At 42.6% G+C, this 16,431-nt stretch overlaps 1 protein-coding gene across 1 annotated transcript; it reads left to right on the top strand.

Annotated features, from left to right (window-relative positions):
• Nucleotides 1-10,432: 10,432 nt before the first annotated feature.
• LOC149284991 (uncharacterized) lies at nucleotides 10,433-15,722 on the top strand. Its single transcript, XM_089495916.1, has 4 exons — nucleotides 10,433-10,611; nucleotides 10,794-10,957; nucleotides 11,806-11,926; nucleotides 14,569-15,722. The coding sequence occupies exons 2-4, from the start codon at nucleotides 10,886-10,888 to the stop codon at nucleotides 15,720-15,722; spliced, it is 1,347 nt and encodes a 448-aa protein (XP_089352042.1). The 5' UTR covers nucleotides 10,433-10,611; nucleotides 10,794-10,885.
• Nucleotides 15,723-16,431: the final 709 nt, after the last annotated feature.

Raw genomic sequence — 16,431 nt, 5'->3', positions numbered from 1 at the left:
AATCCTACCGCTTCCAGGCCTTGTCCCTCTGCTGCCACTCTACTCTACTCTACTCTACTCTACTCTACTCTACTCTACTCTACTCTACTTCCTTCCTTCCTTCCTTCCTTCCTTCTTTCCTTTTCTCTCTCTCTCTCTCTCTCTCTCTCTCTCTCTCTCTGTCTGTCTCTGTCCCCTTCTCTGCTCCTCGCTCATTCTTCCGCAGGCAGAGTTAAATAGAGAGGCAGAAGCTCCTCCCCTTCTTCATTCTGGCCAATGGGGGAAGAGGAGCTGGAAGACCCCGCCCCCTGCCCCACCCTCACAGGCTCCTCCTGCAGTTAATATGGAAGGCAGGCAGTGTTGCCAACAAGCCTCAAAGATTATTCCCCAAACGTTTGGCCAAAACTCACCAAATCCCCCCAATATCTCACCAAATACTTATTTCAACTCCCAAAAGTACCATTAAAACCAACCACCAAAATCACACCAAAGGCTCTGAAAAGGACCCATTTTGGTGTGAAAGTCACCAGATTGGCAACACTGAGGGACCCTGGAGCCCCAGCCACACGGACACTGGCCAAAGGCACACATTCCCAAAGCCTAAGACCCATGAGATGGCAACACTATGCAGGGTTTTGTGTATCTTTTCAGAGAGGGTTTTCTTATTACAAAGCTCTGCTCTCTCTGGGGAACATGGGTTTTAAAAGGGATCAGAAATGGGGAATATAGTTTTAATACAAGCCTTATTATTATATTTCATAAAAATTGGTCTTTGGCTTCTAAGAGGACGATTGCCCCCCAAACAAGGCCAAAAGTGGTTCCTTTGGGAGGTTTTAAAAGTCTCCTCAGTTTTCTTATTAAGACATTTTTATGCATGAAGGAAGTTGACAAACTAGACCATCTCATATTACCAAGAATGAATCAAACAACAACAAAAATAAGGATTAGACAGAAAAACAAAGTGCTTATTTTTTGACAAGTAAAACCTTTATTAAGAGGGGAAAAACCAGACTTGGGTGCTTCAACCCTTTTACAACCAACTCAGGCTGTATCTGCACTGCAGAAATATTCCAGTTCGAAACTGCGTTAACTCTCCTGGTTCCATGCTGTGGAATCCTGGGATTTGTAGTTTGTTGCAGCACCAGAGATCCAGAGCCACCCCAAGATAAGCCTCTCCGGGGCTCTCCTGGCCCTCCTTTGCTTGCGAATACTGACTGTCTCAGGGAGTCTCTATATTAGAGCATCAGGAAAACCTTTAGGTATTGTTAAGGTTGGGAATTCCTGTTTGGGGTCACTCCCGACTTTAGGGACCTTACAATCTTCATTATGGGTTTCCTGAAGGCCTCAAACTGCCAACTGCCAAGTGCTGAGCAGAGGAAGCCATTTTGTGTTCTGGCAGACATTTTGTGTTCCAGCGGCCATTTTGAGACTGGCCCATTGTGACTTCATTCTGATGCTCCTTACTTAAAGCATGTATACTGTCCCATTGTGATCTCAGGCTGATGCTTCTTGCCTGAAGGATTGACTATGGCCCATTGTGACTTCAGGCTGATGCTTTATGGACTGAGACTGGCTAATAGACAGGACTGTTGTGATTCAAGGCTTCTGCTACTTACCTGAAGGATTAAGACTGGAATGAGACTGGCCCTTTGTGACTTCAGCCTGAAGCACCTTCCCTGAAGGATTGAGAATGGCCCATTGTGACCTAAAGCTAATGCTCCTTCCCTCTTGCACCGAGTCTGTCCATTTTGATTTCAGGCTGGTGCTCCTTACCTGAAGCATTGAGACTGCCCCATTGTGATCTCAGAATCATAGAATCATAAATTGGAAGAGACCACTGGGGCCATCCAGTCCAACCCTGCCATGCAGGAACTCTCAATCAAAGCATCCTCGACAGATGACCATCCAGTGTCTGTTTAAAGACCTCTAAGGAAAGACTCTGAGGAAGGAGTCTGCACTCTGAGGAAGGAGTCTGTTCCACCGTCGAACAACAAACTGTCAGTTAGATCCTCCTAATGTTGAGGCAGAATCTCTTTTCCTGGATCTTGCATCCATGGTTCAGGGTCCTGGTCTCTGGAGCAGCAGAAAAAAAGCTTGCTCACTCCTCAATACGACATCCCTTCAAGTATTTAAAAGGGCTATCATATCATCTCTTAACCTTCTTTTCTCCAGGATAAACATCCCCAGTTCCCTAAGACATTCCTTATAGGACATGGTTTCCAGACCCTTCACTATTTTAGTCGTCCTTCTTTGGACATGCTCCAGTTTCTCAACACCCTTTTTAAATTGTGGGGCCCAGAACGGGACACAATATTCCAGGTGGGGCCTGACCAAGGCAGAATAGAGTAGCACTATTACTTCCCTTGATCTAGACACTATACTTCTATTGATGCAGCCTAAAATAGCATTGGCCTTTTTAGCTACCGCATTGCACTGTTGACTCATGTTGAACTTGTGTCTACTTGATTCTTAGATCCCTTTCACACGTATTTTCATTCAACCAGGTGTCCCCCATCCTATATCTGTGTATTGCATTTTTCTGCCCTAAGTGCAGTACCTTACATTTCTCCTTGTCGAATTTCATTTTGTTAGCTTTGGCCCAGCTTTCTAGTCTGTTCAGGTCATTTTGAATTTTGATCCTGTCCTCTGGAGTATTAGCTATTCCTCCTAATTTGGTCTCATCTGCAAATTTGATAAGTATGCCCCCGTTTCTGTCGTCCAAGTCATTGATAAAGATGTTGAATAGAACTGGGCCCAGGACAGAGTTGGACACCCCACTGTTCACTTCTCTCCAGGATGAAAAGGAGCCATTGCTGAGCATCCTTTGGGTTCGGCCAGTCAACCAATGACAAATCCATGTAACAGTTACCTTATCTAGCTTGTTTCATGTTTTTGTTTTATATACTGTTTAATTTGGTTAACTGCTATTAAGGAACATAGCTATGAGATTCTATGATATGAAACCTTTTGATAAATGAACAGGTATTGCAATCCTATATATACATATTATCAGACATAACTCCAGAGAGTATTAGCCTTTTGGATGCCAGAAGGCTCCTCTCATTCTTCAGAGCAAGAAGCAACTCCTCAGCTGCCTTCTAGAAGATAAAGCAAAAAGGCTTCCAAAAGAACTGAAGCCTTGGGCAAGTCACACTCTCTCAGCCTCAGAGGATGGCCATGGGAAACCCACTCTGAAGGAACCTGCCAAGAAAACCCCTTCAGAGACTCCCATAAGGTCACCATAAGACCTGGAAACAACTGGAAGGCAGACCCCAAGAACAACATTGGGAAATAGGTGCAAGCCTTGCCTTGGGAAAGTGTAATGACTGGGCTCCAGTCAATGGAGGTCTTCTTCAGGCAGTAAAGGGAGGTTTATGCAAATGCAGAGTGACATCACTGCTACGGAAGGCTCTCTTGACCAATCAGAGAGCAAGATAAAGGTTCTTCTGGAAGCTTCCGTGAGAAGGAGATATAAGGCCTGAGAGACCAAGAGACAGCTGGGGGAATTGTGTCGGTTGGAGATCGAGAGAGAGAGAGTTAAAGAGAGGATCTTGGAAGTTAGTCTCAGAATTGGACGCTTAGGTTTATTTATTATTTTAATAGCTTGTATGAATTGAACATTATATACTTACAAATATTGTAACTGCAAGATTCTTAATATCTTGCATGACTTATATTTCAGTTATATTTTGTTATTTATAGTAAATATCTACTACTGAACACTCCTTTTACACGTGTCTTGGATCGGTTGATGCTTGGGAAGATCAGTAAAGAAGGAGAAATAAGGTTCCTCAATTGGTCCCAGTGTAGATTAAGGGAAACCCTTTTATAATTCACTGGATAATGGCAGCGTGATTTCAGGAATTTAAGGGTCTTCTGGGCTAAGAGCCATAATGTCTAAATGTCTAATTAACAATTTGTAAGACACTTTGATAGCAGGTTGGCTGAAGAGAGGGGTATAAAATTATTATTATTATTATTATTATTATTATTATTATTATTATTCCAGGGCCGCAGTTTGGCTGCTTGGACCACCGGAGATCATCACAGTGAGTCAGTTGGAAAAGCAAATCTCACTCCAGAAAATAAAGGTATTTCAGGAGTTTGCACTCTAAGTCTTTCTGTAATAATAGCTACAAAACTGATAATAGCATTTGGGATATTTAGTTTTTTAATAAAATACTACAGATTTAAATGTTGCTTTAAAACCTTTTTCCATCTTCCAGCTTTGTGCTGGTTTTGGGAGGAAATGAGAAAGTGTTGGGAGGGAGGGACTGCCAACAGAATTAGGAGATGCATTGCAGGCTATGGACAATTTGTGGCCAAGAAAGGTCCAAAAGACACGGCAGCAATAGTCCAGTTTCAGAGCGCTTTAACTGCCCTGGCCCAGTGCTAGGGAATCCTGGGAACTGGAGTTTATTGTGGCCCCACAACTCTCTGACAGAGAAGGCTCAATGTCTCACAAAACTACATTTCCCAGAATTCTCTAGCACTGAGCCAGGGCAGTTAAAGCGGTCTCAGATTGGATTATTGCTGCAGTGTGTTTTGGACTTAGGTGACCCTTGGCAAGTCACACTCTCTCAGCCTCAGAAGATGGCAATGGCAAACGCTCTCTGAAGAAACCTGCCAAGGAAACCCGATGATAAGGTTGCCTTAGGGTTGCCATAAATTAGAAATGACTTGAAGACACACATGAAGAACAGGAAAAAGTCTGCACTTATTTCTCAGGTTCTACATGGGAATGGGAGGCAGTGTGGTGCAGTGGTTTGAGTGTTGAGTTACAACTCTGGAGACCAGGGTCCATTGCCCCCGTCCACCATGAAACCAGCTGGGTCACTTGGGCAAGAAGCCACACTCTCTCAGCCTCAAGGAAGGCAATGGCAAACCTCCTCTGAACAACTCTTGCCAAGAAAACCCCAGGAGAGGTTCGCCAGAAGTCGGCAATGACTTGTAGCCACACCAAATAAAACTACAAAGCCTCAAGAAAGAGACAGTGTGGCTTAGTGGCTGGAGCATTGGACTATGACCCTGGAGATCACGGTTCAAATGTATTCTTAGCCACAGAAACCCACTGAGTGACCTTAGCAGTGTTGCCAATTTCGCGACTTTCACACGAAAACGGTGACTTTTCAGAGCTTTTCGTGTGATTTCCGTGCCCTCCTCTATTTCAGTGCATTTTCGGCGACTTTCAGCTCCAGCCTGAAAGCTGCCTGCAGCATGCAACCAACCCTTTGGATTGTAACAGTTTCAGCCAATCAGAAAGAGGGCTGAAGAAAAAACACACTCTCTAGTCTCTCTCTCCAACGACTCCCTTTGAGAGCCAGAACTTGTTCAGAACGGAGCAAAGAGCAAACCAACCAACTCTGGAATCACACTAACAGTTTTTTCAGCCAATCAGAGAGAGAGGAGGACAGTGATTGATTGCCCCCCCCCTCAGGCATTCAGGCTCCGCTCCAGGCAAAGCGGCTGCTGGAGAGAGAGAGAGGCAGGCATTGGGCAAGCAACCAACCCAGGCACAAAGTGTTGCTGCCCAGGAGGAGTGAGGGATTTGGCTGGCTTAATCCCAATTGCCTTGAATTTCCAAGTAAGCCATAAGTTTTAAGGCACACAATCACAAAGGCAATAGTTGATAATGGTATCATGGGTTGATGTTGGGACTACTGTGTGTGCCTGAGAGTGACATTTGAATTTCTGAATTCCTGAGCTTGGGCAGAGTGCCCCAAGCCTACCTCTCAGGGTTGTTGTTGTACTGTGAGGAGGACCATTTGGGTCGATGGGAGGAAAATCTAGTAGGGAAAAAGTAGAAGAATGGAGGAGAAAAAGAGGTGGAAAGGTGCTTCTGAGCATGGGCAGAGCACCTGGGTAGAATAATCAGGGATGTGTTTATCTCCATCTTCCCTCCCTTCCATGGGCTGCCCTACTAGTTAGTTGTGTGATGTGAATGTGATGTCCCTGAGACTGTGTGTGTGTGTTAGTGATTAAATATGCCTCTGAGCATGGGCAGAGCACCTGGTAAGTTGGCATCCCTGCTCTGTCTTCCAAGAAGTTTGTTTTGTGGCTCTCTTTTTCGTTCTCTTTTCCATTGCCATCCATACTGCAGAAATAATCCAGTTTGGCACTGCTTCTAACTGCAAGGTTCCCTGTGATGATGGGATTCTGGGCACAACAAACCACCAAGCCCAGAATTTCATGCATGGAGCCCTGGCTGCCGGTAAAAGCAGTGTCTCATGTCACAACAAACTACAATTCCCAGGATTCCCTGGTTGAACAAGGGAATTGCCTGCACACTTCCATATCACAGCCCCAGAGAATGAGTCTACAGGATTCAGTGTTGCCAATTTAAGTCCAGTTCTTAAGCTGCATTTGGATTTGATAATGATAATAATGATAATAATAATAATGGTGATGATGATAGAGAGATCTTGTAGCACCTTTGAGACTCACTGAAAGAAAAGTTGGCAGCATGAGCTTTCCTAGACTTAAGCGTATTTCCTCAGATGCATGGGAATTGTAGTTCATTGTGGCACCAGAGCTCTTTCTCACAAAACTACAAATCCCAGGGTTCTCTAGCACTGAGCCAGGGCAGTTAAAGCAGTCTTAAACTGGTTTATTTCTTCTGTGTGTCTTGGACCCAACTCAGGCTGCATCTTCACTCCAGACTCCAGAGACAATCCAGTTTCATACTGTTTTTACTGCCATGGCCCAGTGCTATGAAATCCTGGGAATTGTGGTTTGTTGTCACACCAGAGTTTGCTGAGAGAGAAGGTTAAATGTCTCAGAAAACTAGAATTCCCAGGATTCCCTAGCACTGAGCCATGGCAATTAAAAGGGTGTCAAACTGGATTTATTTCTGCAGTGCGGTTGCATCCGAACACATTTCTATTTGGCACAAAGCTTCCTGAACCCCCTTCATGTCAAAATAAATATCTTAAAAGGACTGAAAGATTCTTTGTTTGGTTCAATGGTGATTTTGAGAGTTGAAATAAGTTACAATTATTTTTATGCAATTATATTTACGTTTATTTGCAAAACATCCGCCATTTTAACATTATGGGAATTTTCTGGGAATTGTGACTGAAAATTCAGTGTGATGTGAGGGGATTCAGCGGGTTTTGGACAAGCATTTCCGGGAATTATCTCCGAGGCTTGTTGGCAACACTGGTGAGGAATAATGTTCCAGAACCTTCTCTGAGTCTCAGTTGAACAGAGGCTTCTCTTTCTTTCCTGAGGCTCCAGAGTCAGAAGGAGGCCAGGCTCCTTGGGCCAAAAGGAAGAAAGTGTGTCTCTTTGTGTGTCTTTTGTGTCTTTCTGAGAGGGTTTTCTTATTACACAGCTCTGCTCCTTCTGGGGAAGATGGGTTTTAAAAGGGATCAGAAATGGGGAGGATAGTTTAATACAAGCCTTATTCTTCTTCTTCACAAACATTGGGCTTTGGCTTCTAAGAGGAGGCTAGTCCCCCCAAAAAGACCAAAAGTGGCTCCTTTGGGAATTTTAAAGACCCCCCAGTTTGCTTATTAATAGATTTTCAGACAAGAAGGAAGGAGACAGACCAGAATAACTCATATTACCAAGAATGAAACAAACAAACATAGAAGCAAACAAGAACAACAAAAATAAGGATTAGACAGAAAAGCAAACTGCTTTTATTTTAAAAAAAGCAAAACCATTTTTACCAGGATAAAAATCGACTTGGGTTCTTCTATCCTTTATAACCAACTGAGGCTGTATCTGAACTACAGAAATAATCCGGTTGGAAACCACTTTTTTTCTTTTGTAATTTATTTATAAATAATCCTTTACAAACAAAAATGAAAAAAACCATACCAAGACATTTGCATAACAAATACAGCTACAACAACAAAAAAGTAGAAATACCTATATGATACACATACAACATGCAATAAATAACATCCTGATATACAAAACTGTCAGAAATGTACTATTACTTCCAAGATAAGCTAAGATGACCCTTTTATTTAATTTACTTAAATTTCTACAAGGTATCGATACGTGTTAAACCTCTAATGTTCATGTAGACTTTCCATATGATATCTGGGATTGTAAATTAATAATTAGTATTACAAAATAAATCAAAGCATGACCAGTCCTCTTTAGTTTTCTCAACTGGTTTATCCCTCATGATTGCCGTTAAAATGTCCAATCCCTTTGCTTCTCTTAGTTTAATTATCCACTCCGCTATTTTAGGAATTTGGATGTTTTTCCAATACTGTGAGTGACCATCTACAAAATTAGTCTGGAAAATCTTTTAGCTACTTCCTTTTCCAGTTTACATGTCATATTGAGCAAAAAGATCAAAGGGTTTAAAGGTATTTCTTCCTGTAAATGCCATCAAAGAAAATGCCATCAAAGAAAACCATTATCCTGAAACATGGAAACAAGCTAATATAACTTTGCTGTTAAAAGAAGATAGAAATGCAACTGAGGTAAAGAGCTATAGGCTTATTTCCTTATTAGATATGGATTATAAATTATTTTCTATGATTTTGGCCCATAGACTCAAAAAAAGGTTCTCAAACACTGGATTCATAAGGACAAGTCAGTGGTAATATACAAAACGTCTGAAATATAATTGAATATTTTCAAAGGCACAACGAAAAAACACTTATCTTTTTAGAAAAGGCCTTCGATAACATAGGATGGGATATGTTATTTGTGACACTTGAAAAATGGAAATAAGAGCTTCTTATTATAGATGGATAAAGGCAATGTATAAAGATCAAAGAGCCAAACTAACTGTTAGCTATAAAAAACAGAGGAATTTAAGATTTCTAAAGGTACAAGGCAAGCTTTCCCACTATCACCCCTTTTTGTTTATTCTGATCCTTGAAGCACTGAATAATAGGATAAGATTAGAAAATAAGATCAATGGAATAAAAATAAATAAAACTGATTTTAAAATGAGAGTCTTCTCAGACGACATTTGTATTCCCCGGAGGACCCAGAAAAGAGCACAAGGGAATTGATGGATGTAATAGTGGAATTGGAATATGTTTCAGGACTAAAAGTAAACAGAGACAAAACAACATTCATAACAAAAAATATGGGGGAAAGGAAGAACAAATGCAGGAAGAAATTAGTGGATTTGAAGAGGGAAAGAAAGTTAAATATCTAGGAATAAATTTAACACATAAAAACTCATATCCATTTCAGAATAACTATGAGACACATGGAAGGAAATCAGAAAAGACCTAGAAAAATGGGGGAAATTACACTTATCGCTATTAGGAAAAATATCACTGATCCAAATGAGTTTCCTTCCTGAAATACTGTTTCTGTTTCAATCGATACCCATCATCCAGAATGAAAAACCCTTGAATCTATGGCAAAAGGAAATCTCAAAATGTATTTGGAATTAAAAATAGAGCCAGGATAAAGACGAAAATACTTTGTGATGACAAAAGTAGAGGAGGGCTGGGTTTACCAAACTTAAAACTTTATTATGCTGCTTGTTGTTTAGTTTGGATTAGAGAATGGTTTGTATTAGAGAATAAACAGTTGTTATGTCTGGAGGGTGAACATTTAAGATTTGGGTGGCATGGATACCTAATTTACGGTAAAGAGAAAGTCCATAAAGAAAGCACAAATCATTTCATAAGAAAAGCTCTATTGAAGATCTGGGGGAAACAAGTGTAGAATATGTCCAAAAATACCTTTATGGTGTTTGCCGCATGAGGCTCTTTTCGGGAGGAAAAGTATCCAGAAAACTAAATGCTTAAGATACAAGGATGTCCTGAAAGAATCGCAAGGAAAACTAGAGATCAAAACACAAGAAGAACCTAAAGAATCTGGCCTAGATTGTAACTGGTATCTTCATCGTCAAATGAGGGAGAGGTTTAAAATAGATGTGAAATTAGAAGGAATACAAAATGAAAAATGGGGATTGTGGAAGCCATGCTCCATGTTCATTCCATGCCTGATGAGAGTGTTGGGTGCAAGGCATTGGAGAAGCATCCAACTGTGTTTCTCTAGCCAGAAGCCAAAGGAAGGCCTTCTCCTCTGAGGGCCACTGGGGAGGTCAGGAGGTTTCAGCAGATGATGCGCTCATTTCACATCTAGCTACAGGGACATAGCCAGGGTCCTCTCCAATTCCCCATCCCCTGACCCCCCTCCACTCTCACAAGGCATGGAGTGTCAGGACCATGGTGAACAGGACTAAGGAAATGACATGCATGTGGCCACTAGGTGGAGCTGTTGTGGAAGTCATTGACAGCTCTAGTGGCAGTTAGATGTCTCAGCATTTAAACAGAGCATCATTGGAATGTTGATGCAACTGTCAACTGTCATTCTCAACTGTCACTGAGGAAGAGTCAGACAGTGTGTGCCTCAGAGTGGGTTGTTACTGGTGTGGATGGTGGAGGGTGTCGATGTATATAGTGTTGCACACAGTGGAACTTCTTATAGGAATAAAAGCCTCATCTGAGAGAAGATTACAGTGTCTCTCTGCTCATTGAGAAAGAGACAGGTGTTTCTTCAGCTCACAAGCTACTGACTACAGTCAAGGTGGAGAATCTGGTGCCATACATTAACATGTTGCCTCACGTGCTGCGCAACATAGCAACGTCAAAAGCGTTTTAACATGGAGTATCTGTTGTGTAGGGGAGCTGCAGTGAAGTTATGCTAGGTCCATGGGACTTTGTTTGCTGAAGAGGGAGGAAGGGGATGCCCACCTCTGCATTGGCCCAAAGGAGGCATATGTCACCTGTGTATCTCACCAGCAGCATGCTGTTCTCTGTGTCTTTGAGTGATGCAGGATTTCTTGACAAATCAAGCCTAACCCTAGTCTCTTTTCTCAGGAACGTCATCTCGGTCCCCTTGTATACAGCTTTGGGGCATATTTTACTGGAAGAGACCCAAGTGCAGGGCCACCAGGACCCCTTCCCACCTAATGGCCAACACAGAGGCCAAGCGGAGGGAGTTGGGCTCCAAGAGAAAGAGGCTGGCGAAGTACAACTCTTTGGTGAGTGGCCATTCTGATATTAGTTTCATTTGTGTCATTGCTGGGCCAACTCATGAAAGCAAGTGGAGAACATATTGTCCCAGTTTGGCAGAGAAAGTCCTGGTTAATCCTCTGTCTCCCCACTTTTTCAGGGGGTTTGAAAAGTGTAGGTTTCTCTCTCCTCCCACTTTCCCCCTTCTCCTGAGCTCTCTTGGGTTGCTGAAAAATGACTTCCAAGGAGTTTGCACCCCATCAACTCAAAAGGGGGAAGAGGAGAGGAGATAGGTTGCCAGAGAATTCCCTTGCCAGGAGGGTGAGGCAAAAGCAAACTGCTGTGCCCTTCCTAGTTTGTGTGATCTTCCTCATAAACAACTTTGGCCATCCTCACCACCTTCTGGTGTTGCTTGTCCACATGTGCCTTGCTTTTCCTGTCTGTAAAATGTTGGGGATATGGGAGACCATCTCTGGATCTAAATTGGGGGTGGGCCCAGTGGCTGTCAAGTCCAGAGTGCTCCCCAGAACTGCTTTTAAGAATGACATTTGCCTCTGAAATTTGGCAAGAAATGGCTAAATGCACCATATTCTTTTGTGGCTAAATGTACTCTATGTGTTTGGATAGTCAATATCCTAATCCATCCTCAATATCCCAGCCATGGCCTAAATTATATATTTTTATTATATTGTATATTATATTGAAAGGATTCAAGACAATCTGATCTCAAAGGCAGTAGTTTTTGCTTGCTAACAGAATTTAAAGTTTACTTCCTGGACTGAATTGTGAAGTGATGAAATAATATTTGGGATGAACCATGTGCTTTCCTCCCCTTTTGCTTAGTCACTCTCTGGATGAGGGCTATTTTCCATTTCAGGTGACATTTGCAGATGTGGCCATATATTTCTCCCAAGATGAATGGAATCTGTTGACGAAGAAACAGAAACTTTTCTACAACTATGTAATGATGAACAATTATGAGAATGTGGCTTCTGTAGGTAAGGAACCTGAATCCATTGCTCTTTCTATAAAGACTGAGGGCTCTTTCATACTATATTATCATGTTGCTATGGTTCCACTAGAATTATAGAGTCATAGAGTTGGAATAGACCACAAGGGCCATCCAGTTGAACCCCCTTCTGCCATGCAGGAATACACATTCAAATCATCCCCAAGAGATGGCCATCCAGCCTCTCTTTAAAGACCTCCAAAGAAGAGGACTCCTCCAAACTCTAAGGGAGTATATTCCACTGTCAAAGTGCTCTTACTGTCACAAAGTTCCTCCTAATGTTTAAGTGGACCCTCTTTCCCTGTGGCTTGCATCCATTGTGGTGTCTCCTTTTCTCTGTATCAGCAAAAAGCAAGCCTGCTCCTTGCGCAACCTGACAACCTTTCAAATATTTAAACATGGATATCATATCCACTCTTTATCTTCTTTTCTCCAGGCCAAACATAACCAGCTCTCTAAGCTTCTCCTCATAGAGCTTGATGGTTTCCAAACCCTTCACGACTTTGGTTACCCTCTTTTGGACATGCTCCAATTTGTCAACATCCTTTTTGAATTGTGGGGCCCAGAACTGGACACAGGATTATTCCAAGTGAAGCCTGACCAAAGCAGAATACAGTGGCACTATTACTTCTCTTGATCTAGAAACTATTCTTGCATTGATGCAGCCTAGAATCACATTGGCCTTTGTAGCTGCCTCATCACACTGTTGGCCCATGTTCAACTTGCGGTCTGCTAGGAGTCCTAGATCCCTTTCAAGCCTAATTTAATTGTGATAGCAACATCCTGTAGAATATTTGAATCTGTAGTTCAGTGAAGCACTATTGCTCTCAAGTTTCTAAGGAGTCTAAATACCCCATCCTAAACTGCCAATTCTAGGATTTTGTGGAAAGAAGCCATGGAGATTAATGCTTTTCACACCCACATGGTACTCAGCACATCCCTAAGCGGGTTTCCTACCTCTTTTGGCCCCTCTTCCATCCTTTTAATGGCTCAGAGAGGGCCCAACAGTGGCAAAATGGCCTCCACTTCCCCAAAGGGATGCTGAGGGATGTTGAGGGGCAAAATATTATTTCATCCCCCCCGCCTCCATCAATACAATCTGGGGTTGCCCCTGAGATCTCTTCCAAAGCCCATCAGTAGTCCATACCTGTCTTATAGATGTTTTAAGGCTGTTTTAAGGCTGCTCCCTGGCACTTCACCCTCACCAAAATTGGAGTCCAGGTCCCAGCCCCCTTGCTCTGCCTTTGCCAATGATTTATTTGTATATTGATTATCCTGCCTTTCTCAACAAATGGGCCTAAAAGGGATGTCATCCTGAGCAGGGAGCTGACTTGTTTTTAGCTGCTCCAGAGACTAGGACCCGGAGCAGTGGATGCAAGCCACAGGAAAAGAGATTCCACCTCAACATTCGAAAGAACTTCCTGACAGTAAGGGCTGTTCGACAGTGGAAAACACTCCTTCCTCGGAGTGTAGTGGAGTCTCCTTCCTTGGAGGTCTTCAAGCAGCGGCTGGATGGCCGTCTGTTGGGGATGCTTTGATTGAGAGTTGCTGCATGGCAGGCAGTTGGACTGGATGGCCCTTGCAGTTTCTTCCAACTCTATGACTCTATGATCCCTTCTATGCATCACACTCGGTGGGTTTGTAATAGAGAGATGAAGGGAAAGTGAAAAATAGAAAGGTAGGCAAGAGAGGCTGAAAATGAGATGCTGAAGTGGTGCAGATGGGCAAGAAGGAAGGTTGGAGAGCAGAGGGAGAAAGGGAAGGGGATCAGGCCTCTGGGAGCCAGGAGGGGAAGGCAGGAGCAAAGCCAGGATTGCCTAGCTCTGTGCAGAGAGGAAGGGACCCCTGGGAAGGGCCAGGAGAGGGGCCTTGGGGATTGGGAGGCAGCCACCAACCTGACAGATTTTAAGAACTGGTGAGAACCAGCTCAGGTCCTTGTTTTCAAACATATTAAGGGGTTCCATTTAGAAATTATGAGCGATGTCTATGAAGAGAGGAAAGGGCGACAGAAAAATTCCTTTTTGTCTAATGTTTCCTTTCCAACCTGAGCTTTCTTAGCTCCATGGTTGATTCCAGAGGCCCTTTGTTACCCGAAATGCTGGAGTCTGGGGAGGACACTCCCAAGTGCTGTGCTTTCAGGGGAATTTCATACTTAGCTCAAAGGAAATATTGGGGCAACAGCAATATAATAATAATAATAATAATAATAATAATAAAGATTTATTTCTAGCCCGCCCAATCATGAAGAATCCCGGCGGGTTACAACAATAAAATAGATCAAAGTACAATAGAGTTAAAAAAAATACCTTGACCTACCCCCCCCGCCCCATTCCCAGTATTAAAACAGGATTAAACAGTAATACTATAAAAACAGTAAAAACATTAAAGACATTTTAAAAAAAGGTAGAAACATAGGCAGGGAAGAGTAGACAGATGAGGGAACAAATATCTCTATATCTGGGGAGGGTAACTAGGTTGGAAAGGCCTGCCGGAAGAGGTCCATCTCGAGTGCTTTCTTAAAGGCTTTATTAATTTAATATCAAATAGGGAGGTGTGAACGTAGGGCTAAATCTTGGGCTAACACTTTCCCCTCTTAACTCTGATATTCAGTATTATTTTCCTTCTTCACAGAAGAACTTGTCAGTCATGAGAGAGTCCACACATCAGAGAAGCCACACAAATGCCCGCATTGTGGGAAATGTTTTTATTTGAAGGGAGACTTAGTGAGACATCAGAGAATCCACACAGGAGAGAAGCCATACAAATGCCAGCATTGTGGGAAATGTTTTTGTGTGAAGTCAAACCTAGTAAGACATCAGAGAGTCCACATAGGAGAGAAGCCACACAAATGCCAGCATTGTGGGAACTGTTATTCTCGGAGGTCAAACCTAGTGACACACCAGAGAATCCACACAGGAGAGAAGCCATACAAATGCCAGCATTGTGGGAAATGTTTTTATTTAAAGTCAAAACTAGTGAGACATCAGAGAATCCACACAGGAGAGAAGCCATACAAATGCCAGCATTGTGGGAAATGTTTTTATTTAAAGTCAAAACTAGTGAGACATCAGAGAATCCACACAGGAGAGAAGCCATACAAATGCCAGCATTGTCGGAAATGTTTTTCTTGGCAGTCAAACCTATTGACACACCAGAGAATCCACACAGGAGAGAAGCCATACAAATGCCGGCATTGTGGGAACTGTTTTTCTCAGCAGTCAAACCTATTGACACACCAGAGAATCCACACAGGAGAGAAGCCATACAAATGCCACCGTTGTGGGAAATGTTTTTATTCGAAGTCAAACCTATTGACACACCAGAGAATCCACACAGGAGAGAAGCCATACAAATGCCGGCATTGTGGAAAATGTTTTTCTTTGAAGGGAGACTTATTGAGACACCAGAGAATCCACACAGGAGAGAAGCCATACAAATGCCAGCATTGTGGGAAATGTTTTTCTTCAAAGTCAAACATAGTGATACATCAGAGAGTCCACACAGGAGAGAAGCCATACAAATGCCAGCATTGTGGGAAATGTTTCTCTCAGAACTCAAGCCTAGTGAAACATCAGAGAGTCCACACAGGAGAGAAGCCATACAAATGCCAGCATTGTGGGAAATGTTTTTATTCGAAGTCAAACCTATTGACACACCAGAGAATCCACACAGGAGAGAAGCCATACAAATGCCGGCAGTGTGGAAAATGTTTTTCTTTGAAGGCAGTCTTAGTGAGACATCAGAGAGTCCACACAGGAGAGAAGCCACACAAATCCAAGCAGTGAACGAACATTATTTTTGTAACGATGGAATACAAAAATATTTTTTCAATGCAGCGGTGCTAAAAAGCCCTTATGAATTTATTTGTACAGTTTTTCTGTCCATATGTCTGTTTATTTTTTAAAGTTATGTTTTGTTAGGTTTAGGTTGCTACTAGTATAGATAATTGATTTGGGTTATAAATTTGGCTGGGGATTGTGGGCCGTGCTTTAGGTTAGTTAGATGGGGGGTGGGATTTGTTGCAGCTAGCTAGAATAGCAATAATAACATTCAGAATTTGTGGGATGTTGGCTGAAGAAAGTTGGGGACTTTAAGAGAAAGGGAGCTAGCTTCTTTGAATGTCTGGGGCAGGGAAAGATTGTGCGTGTGAGAAGGATGGCAAAGTGGAGCTGGTTAATAGTGGGGGGGTGGATGGTGGGAATAGGTAAGGGCTAGGTTTGGTAGAAGGTGGAGTTTTAGGTTTTGGGGTTTCAATATATTCTTTGGCTTTGGGAGGGCAGTTCTGGCTTAAATACTGATTTTCTGACTATGTGTTTTCAATAAAGTTCTTTGCTATTTCAACACACTGGACTCTTTGATGGACAGAAGTTGTGAATTTGCACAAAACTGACACTTTCTTCTGTCCTCAGTCCTCAGCTCCATTCCCAGCCATAAGAACAGCAGAGGCAAACACACACACGAGATATGAGCCGACTTGGATGCCAGCATAATATA

Source organism: Sceloporus occidentalis, unplaced genomic scaffold, assembly GCF_023333645.1.
Source record: "Sceloporus occidentalis isolate IW3139 unplaced genomic scaffold, rSceOcc1.0.p SCAF_86, whole genome shotgun sequence".
NCBI classification, from domain to species: Eukaryota; Metazoa; Chordata; class Lepidosauria; order Squamata; family Phrynosomatidae; genus Sceloporus; species Sceloporus occidentalis.
This window is presented reverse-complemented; position numbering and strand designations above follow the sequence as displayed.

Excerpts from the sequence above, each read along its gene's own strand:
- LOC149284991 (XM_089495916.1), top strand. The coding sequence starts at position 10,886 with ATGGCCAACACAGAGGCCAAGCGGAGGGAGTTGGGCTCCAAGAGAAAG. Across the intron at positions 10,958-11,805 it reads TGGCGAAGTACAACTCTTTG|GTGACATTTGCAGATGTGGC; the intron begins GTGAGTGGCCAT and ends TTTCCATTTCAG. Across the intron at positions 11,927-14,568 it reads TGAGAATGTGGCTTCTGTAG|AAGAACTTGTCAGTCATGAG; the intron begins GTAAGGAACCTG and ends CCTTCTTCACAG.